We start from the raw sequence: 8152 nt of genomic DNA, 5'->3' as shown, positions 1-8152 counted from the left end.
CTTCCCGTCTTCTACACGGACCACAACACTACTCTTTTGACTCCCAAGGATCCCCCATCGCAGCCTCCTCTGTTCTTCATGGCAGCACCTCCCCCTCTTCACCTTCTCAAATCTCCAACAGATTCCAATATTTTATTGCAACAGAGACCGGTATATCTACATCTCCTTTCTCCTGCAGGGTACGCAATTCCTATCCAATTAAGCAGCTGACCTACAATGTTTCCGTCGTGTCCATAACCTCAACGCCTTTGCTCCCCTTCAATGCACCTCTTCCTCGCGCGGCTCTCCCCAGTCGGTTCTTCATACGTTGGCTGACCAGCACCAAGGTCCACAAGAAAAGCTCTACATGATTTATCAAGTATCAGGTTTTGGTTCAGTCCAAGAAGATATATTTATTTCAGTTATTTGTTTATCACCGATCTTTGTTGTTTTCTGTCATTGATCTTAGTTTACAGTAATTGGTTTTTGCTTCTTTTTTCTGTATTACACCTCCCTTATTTAACAACGGAACTGATGATTTATCAATTGTATATAGTAGAGTGCATATATTAGTCTTCATCAGTTGATCCGTTCAGTGCTTGAACATATGTTTGTTTGAATTATTTGCTTGCCACTGATCTTTAATAGTTATTCATACTTTCGATATCATGTAATCAGAAGTTTTATGGTGTTATCCCAAAGCAAACATCGGTGAGATTCTTTTTTTTCATTCTTCTTGGAACCATATATGAACCACACATGTGCACACCTTCTTACTTTATTTTTTTATACCTTGCAGCTCACTCGGTTACGACAAAACAATGATGACCCCTTCTTGGTGATATCTTGAATATTGGTCAATACTCTTGAAGGAATCTATGCAGGGAAATTGAGCAAACTGTTGTGATCTACCATCATTAGCGACTTTTATATTTGACACATATCACTTGCTGGTACCATGTGTGTTGGCCCTGTCAGATCTGCAACCCTCGATGTGGCCTCTCTTTTTCTATACCAGATTCTCTGTGCAACATCTTTCTCAAGGTGTCCCTTGATTCTGCCCTACCAATCCAGGTTTTTGTTGAAGACGAAAGATAAGATAGCCTACACATCAGGTCCAGGTTTTAAAATCCAAAGTTTTTAACTCATATATTTGTAAGACAATTGCCACAGTTTTTCTGCTACATCTATGGATTTTAATCTGCAATACATATCTTAATTCTATACATAACATACCCGAGACGGATTAAAAAATGCTCTTCATCAAGGCTGTACACTGGAAATTTGTATTGTAGTAACATCTTTGAATAGGAAATTTTTCATATTATTTATTCCAATTGTTATCTTCTTTAGCATGTGGACGTTACTCTACAAATCCATAAAAAGTTCCCGCAGCAACGCGCGGGGCATTATCTAGTTCTTTAGAGTTACGATTACTGGTCTAAGGGTTTAGAACACAATCATACGATCTCGGTACTCTACACTCCATGCGTCAATATAATCAAAGTAGGATGTAGGGTTTACCTATTCGAAAGGGCCCGAACCTGGGTAAACACCGTCTCCCTTCGTACCATGTTACCATTGTTCATAGACTTACAACTCAGGACCCCTACCCGAGATCCGTTGGTTTTAGCACTGATAGTGGTCTGCATAGTTTTAACCTGGCGATGCTTGCAAAACAAGTTTGGCGACTTATCAAATACCCAAATTCTATTTGTGCCTAGATTTTGAAAGCAAGGTACTACCCCGAGATTCTCAAAGTAGGACCAAAGAATGAACCGTCCTTCACGTGGCAAAGCCTTGTTGCGGGCATCCAAACATTTAAACGAGGATATATTTGGCGAATTGGAAATGATGAGAGTGTTAATATCTGGACGGACCCTTGGGTCCCATCTAGTCCTAGTAGGATGATTATCACTCAACGAGGTTATCAACTATTAACCAATGTTAGTGAACTCATTAATGCCATTACTGGCGGATGGGGTGAGGAGTTGGTTACTGCTACCTTTGGTTTTATTGATGCACGAAGGATTATGCAAAACCCACTAAGCATAGGTGCCTTTGATGATTTCATTGCATGTAATTCAACATGGAATGGAATCTTCTCCATCCGCACGGCCTACCATTTAGAATGGAACCACCAATTCGGAGGTAGATCAATATATGTGTCTGCTCCTGGACCATCTACTAATAATCCGGTTTGAAAGAGGATGTGGGAATTGAAGATTCGTAGGAAAGTTCAATTTTTTCTGTTGGAGGGCTCTTCACGGCATCCTTCCATTAAAAAGCATCCTAACTAATCACCATATTGGCCACGAAGGTCATTGTCCCCTTTACAACAAAGGAGCTGAAGATGTCATACACCTCATGTTCACTTGTGACAGAGTTGTTTATCTTTGAGAGAAACTAGGCCTTGAGAACCTAATTCAAGAAGCTCTAGTTATTGATCTTTCGGGATCGACTGTCCTTGAACATATTTTCAGATCTCCTTCTGCCTTGATGCATGACACATGATTAGTGGAGGTTCAAGTTGTAGTTGCAGTAGGCTGCTCGTACCTTTGGTGGTTGAGGAGGCAAACTACACATTCAGAGAGGGTGCCACTATTTTGCCGGTGGCCGGTTTCAGTTTTGGCAATAACCGCAAATAATGCAAATCTGAACCGAAAAAATATCCAAAGTAGTACCCTAAATTGTCCAAATCAAATCTTGGCTATGTGAAGCTCAATGTTGATGCATCTTTGTACATTGATTCAGGCATAGGAGCGGCGACTGCTATCATTAGAGATGTGAATGGCCCATCCATTGCACGCAAGTGCGTCTATTACCCATGTGCAGCAAATGCAGCAACATTGGAAGCTTTAGCCATAAGGGATGGACTACATCTTGCAAATTCTATTGGAACTAATAAGGTGCAGGCGGAATCCGATTCGATTGAAGTCATAATTTTTTCCAAATCTCGAACCATTTTCACTGTTGGATTCCTCGCATCGAGTTCTTCAAAGTTATATCCCATGTTGATAGGTTTTGACGAACTTTTTTTCATGGAAAAAGCCGGACGAAAAAACCACACAAGGAGCAGGTTTTTCCCCTTCTCGAAAGCCGTTTCTAAGAGGCGCGACCGTGCCTCTCGCGGAAGCAAATCCATGCCTCTCGCGGAATCAAAACCTTACTTCTTATGGAAAAGAAGAAGAAAACATTTTTTCGTTTCCGAAAGACACGGTCGTGCCTCTCGCGGAAGGGAAAAAAGAAAACATGTTTTTTTTCTTCTGTTTTCGAGACACACGGTCGTGCATCCGCGGAAGCAAATCCGTGCATCTGGTGAAAGAAAAACTGTGCCTCTCATGAAAGAAAAAAAACACATTTTCTTTGTTTATGAGCATGCCTCTCGCGGAAGAAAAAAATATATTTTTTCGTGTCCAAGAGGCATGACCGTGTCTCTCGCGGAAGCATTTTTTTTCACACAATGTTTTTTCAATATTTTTTCGAAAAGCTAAGAAAGACCCATGGAAAACCGAAAAAAACACATCTAAAAATCATAAAACACGTGCGAAAAATATAAAAAAAATCCGAAGAGAGCGACCAAAGCGCGACACATGGCGCCGACTGAGTGATACACGCTCAAGCAATCCCCAAATTGACCCTTGAGAAGACTCCCGAACGACCTCCTAAATTGGTTGCTCCTCGAAATAGTGAGGCGGGGTTCCTATACGGCGCATAATGCGTCGGGGAGCGACGTAGCGTGTACCCCCACTCGCTCGCTGCTGTTAACATGGGCCGGCCCATTCCAGGGTTTCACCCCCAACCGGTTTTGGGAAGGTTCTAGAACCTTCCCTGAATCGGGTTTTTTCTTTTTTCCTTTTCTTTTTTCTTTTTCTTTTTTCTTTTTTCTTTTTTCTTTTTCTTTTCTGTTTTCTTTTCGTTTTTTCTTTACTTATCTGTTTTCATTTTTACACTTTTTTTTCCATTTCCAAAAATCTATCAATTTGTGATTTATTTTGAAGTCATTAATTTTTTTGGGAATGATGAGCATTTTTTTCAAGACCGTGGTTTTATTTTTACTTATTTGTGTACATTCTACAAAATCATGAACATTTTTTTGTCACCGTGAACACTTTTTATAACTCACGAACATTTTTTCGAAATTGTGAACATTTTCTTAAATTCTTGAACATTTTCTAGAAATTTGTGAACATTCTCTTAAGTCATGAACATGTTTTTGAATTCATGAACAGTTTTTCTAAATAATGGACATTTTCAAATTATAGACTACATTTTCAAAATCTTGTACATTTGTTTCCAAATTAGTGAACATTTTTTTGAATGATGAACATTTTTTTCAAATTCGTGAACATTTTTTGAATTAGCGAACATTTGTTTTGAATCGTGGACATTTCTTTTCAAATTTGTGAATGTTTTTCAAATTAGCGAACATTTTCTTGAATCACGAACATTTTTTTCAAATTGACGAACATTTATCGAATTAGTGACATTTTTTTTGAATCGTGAACATTTTTCTCAAATTCGTGAATATTTATTGAATTAGTAAACTTTTTTTATCGTGAACTCTTTTCAAATTTACGAACATTTTTTAAATTAGTAAATACTTTTTTGAAATTCATGAACATTTTTCAAATTAGCGAGCATTTTTTTTGAATCATGAACATTTTTTTCAAATCCACAAACCTTTTTTGAATTAATGAACATTTTTTTGAATCATGATTATTTTCAAAATCATGAACATTTTGTGAGTTTGTGAACATCTTTTACAAATTCGTGAACAGTTTTTGAATTACTGAGCATTTTTCTCTAATCATGAATATGTTTCAAAATCGTGATTGTTTTATTAAAATTAGCAAGTTTTTCTGAAATTTTAGAACTTTTTGATATCCCAAATTACTGAAAAAAGAGTGGAAAAAACAAAAAAAAAACAAGGCGGCGTCCCAGCCGGCACATGGGCCGGCCCAGCAGTGCGCGAAGGGGGAGCGGGTCTTCCGCAGCGCGTAGGTCGCCATATAGGCGCTCCCATAGTGAAGGAGTACTCATACCCTCGTGCCGTGCATACTCGGCCCAGAAGAGCAACTAGCGTATGGCCCTAACTAGTTCCCTAGAGCCCAAGGACGAGGTCCACCTACCTCACTCATCAATATAAGCAACCCAAGCCGCGAAACCCTAATCGATACACTTACTCTTCGCGCCGCCGCTCGGAGCAAGCGCCGCAGGGGACGCCGCCATGTCGAAGCGCGGTGCGTGCAGCCGCCTCTCTCCGCCCTCTTCGGATGCTCCTGCCTCCTTTCGTGTATTTCGTTAATCTAGCCTAACACGCACTTGGTGGAAAATCGTGCAGGGAGGGGAGGATCGGCGGGGAACAAGTTCCGGATGTCGCTTGGTCTGCCGGTGGCAGCGACGGTGAACTGCGCCGACAACACGGGCGCCAAGAACCTGTACATCATCTCCGTGAAGGGCATCAAGGGAAGGCTCAACCGCCTGCCGTCGGCCTGCGTCGGCGACATGGTCATGGCCACCGTCAAGAAGGGGAAGCCCGACCTCAGGAAGAAGGTCATGCCGGCGGTCATCGTGCGCCAGCGCAAGCCATGGCGCCGAAAGGACGGTGTCTTCATGTACTTCGAAGGTAACGGTGCTTCCCAGTCTTGTTTGATGAGATCCTAGATTAGCTCTTATTAGAAGATCTGGATGCTTGTACTTCCGCACGACTCACCTAGATCCACGGTAAAACAGTTGACGCCGTGAAGAAACACCAGAGACGATGATAGGGTATGGAGACTCTTGGATTCTTTAGCAAACGATGCATGCCTTCTGAATGCTGCGAGAAAATTGTCTTAAATCACACCTTCATACTGCTCATTTCTTTTATGCCGTTGTCACTGTTCTTTATAGAGTTAAGAAGGAAGTATAATTAGAGTGCCTGACGTTTTAGGAGTATGCTGTTGCCAAAATTCCTCCATGTCAAAGATCTGTCCGGATTACATTTGTTGTTCTGTTCTGCATAACATCAAAGGTACTTTGGGGACGATGGACAATGAGGTCCTCCAACAATATCTGGAGCAAACTTCTAGGTGTTAGGATTTTTCCTTTGAAGAATATAATAATCATCACCGGAATTCCTCCATCTGGAACATGGTGTTGTATTCTATCGCTTTATGTAGCAGCACTGCTGCAATGAAACTCCAGGACTTGCAGTATGCTGGTTATTTATGCTCTCTTTATAAGAATTTATAGTTTGTACATACTTGAATCATGTAATTTATTTTTTCCGCTTTTAGTTTCTTTTGGATGTTCATAGTGAATTGAGAACCATATCTCATACATTATTATGTACTAGTAAATGGCACGTGCCATGCACGTGTAGATTTTAGAATTATTATGAAATGTTGTGTGTTGGTGCAAGTAGTCCGATTGCCAATATTTATTAACTTCATTTTTCAGGCATAATATGGTACACCTACATGCTTACATTGACAACGGTAGGTTTGTCTAATCAATTAGGATTTTACACAAATAAATTATTGGTAGAAACAACAGAAAAGTCATGTCATAATATATCTAAAATGAATTTATAAGAGAAAGTACAGCCTAACACATAGTATTAAGCTTCTGCTTACTTACCATTCACTAATCTGGCGCATGCAATTTCTCTCTCTCTCTCTCTCCCATCAATCGTCATTTTTTTTCCTAAGTAGCTGTCCACTCGAATGTGTCTGGTCAATTCTAGTCTACTTGCTAGAGTAGTGTAGGGCTCAGGAGCACGCCAGAATTTTCTAGATATCAGTGAGAGGAATCTTCACGCGTACGGGCAGGCTGGCAACGCAGGACGCCCCAGCACCGCGAATCCCACTACTGTGGGCTGTTAGATTGCCCTATCAAATGGTGTATATGTGGCCACGTAGTTTCCTTGCTACAGTTATTGAACGTGAACCGTTTGATTGCAAATATCCAACGGCCTGTATGAGTTGATATTGGTACACTATATAGTGGTATAGATACTGCAATGTCTTTTCAAGTTGCGTGATGTGCACCATCTATGTGCATGTCATATAGGATATTATTCAGTGTATTCCTGTACCATATCCTGTATGTTTTTCTCAAATTACAGAATCTGTCAACTTAACCGCGATGATACATTGTTTGCAGATAATGCTGGGGTGATTGTGAATCCGAAGGGTGAGATGAAAGGTAAGACTGATGTACTTTATTGTTGTCACCACCATTTTGCATTCTATACGACCTTGAGAGGCTAGAACTGCTGCTCAGGTGTTAACTTGTCCCTCGCTCTATTATGCAGGATCTGCTATCACAGGACCCATTGGTAAGGAGTGTGCTGATCTCTGGCCTAGGATCGCTAGCGCAGCAAATGCCATTGTCTGAGGAGCTTGTTGGGGATAATGATATGTTTCCTTAGTTTCAGATTTGTACTGGATGATGAATGTACCTGAGTTATTTGTTTGCCAGATATTTATCCGAATGAGGCTCAACCTCTTAACTTTTTTGCTCTGTGGGTTAAAAGATCTCTTTTATCACTTATCAGCTTCTTCGCTAGAACTTTATATTCACAAGCTCCAAAGGTTGTGATACCGACATAATAAGAAATGGTCTTAACTTTAAACTTGTGATGAAATGATACTCCATGCGTTGCCCAGCTTTCAAATCCATCCATTCGTCAGCATGACAAGAAAATCGTGAGCATGATAAGTGGGAATGTGCATCATGGTTTGGGACAGCCGGCCCTCCAAAATTAGATATATTGCCACATAGCCCAGGGGGTTAAGGGCGCCCTAATGTCTCTAATGTCCTCCCAAAAGTGTGGGAAAATTCCATTATCCTTGTAGGGGCAACAAACACACTCTGCTTGTTACGCAAGAATTGCATGTCAAAGCCAATGCCAAGGACGAGAGGATTGTTGCATATCCTCCAAATCCATTGGATCCGAAAGATGATCACCTTCTTGGCGAGGCCGGGGATCCCCTCCAACTGCTCGAGGACCTTGTTGTTGACTGCAAGAACCATAAGTTGGCTTCCAAGTCGCGTGGCGACGAGGAATAACTTGACCAATTAAGGTGGCTTCCAAGTGGGAACTCTAGTGCCCCACTGAAAGCTTTCCTAGTCGAGGGTGGAATCTCGATGTGGAATGGGGCTAACTCGCGCCCATCACCAATGT

General features: G+C 41.0%; 1 protein-coding gene across 1 annotated transcript; it reads left to right on the top strand.

Annotated features, from left to right (window-relative positions):
- Positions 1-5079: 5079 nt before the first annotated feature.
- On the top strand, positions 5080-7514 carry LOC119320599 (60S ribosomal protein L23). Its single transcript, XM_037594634.1, has 4 exons — positions 5080-5222; positions 5324-5608; positions 7129-7170; positions 7280-7514. Exons 1-4 carry the CDS (start codon positions 5210-5212, stop codon positions 7360-7362), a joined length of 423 nt encoding a protein of 140 aa, XP_037450531.1. The 5' UTR covers positions 5080-5209; the 3' UTR covers positions 7363-7514.
- Positions 7515-8152: the final 638 nt, after the last annotated feature.

Source organism: Triticum dicoccoides, chromosome 1B (genome assembly GCF_002162155.2).
Source record: "Triticum dicoccoides isolate Atlit2015 ecotype Zavitan chromosome 1B, WEW_v2.0, whole genome shotgun sequence".
NCBI classification, from domain to species: domain Eukaryota; kingdom Viridiplantae; phylum Streptophyta; class Magnoliopsida; order Poales; family Poaceae; genus Triticum; species Triticum dicoccoides.
The sequence above is the reverse complement of the archived record's forward strand: the minus strand, read 5'-3'. Positions and strand labels throughout refer to the sequence as shown.

Coding starts and splice junctions, on each gene's coding strand:
- LOC119320599 (XM_037594634.1), top strand. Junction 5,609..7,128: donor TGTCTTCATGTACTTCGAAG/GTAACGGTGCTT, acceptor CATTGTTTGCAG/ATAATGCTGGGGTGATTGTG. Junction 7,171..7,279: donor TCCGAAGGGTGAGATGAAAG/GTAAGACTGATG, acceptor TCTATTATGCAG/GATCTGCTATCACAGGACCC.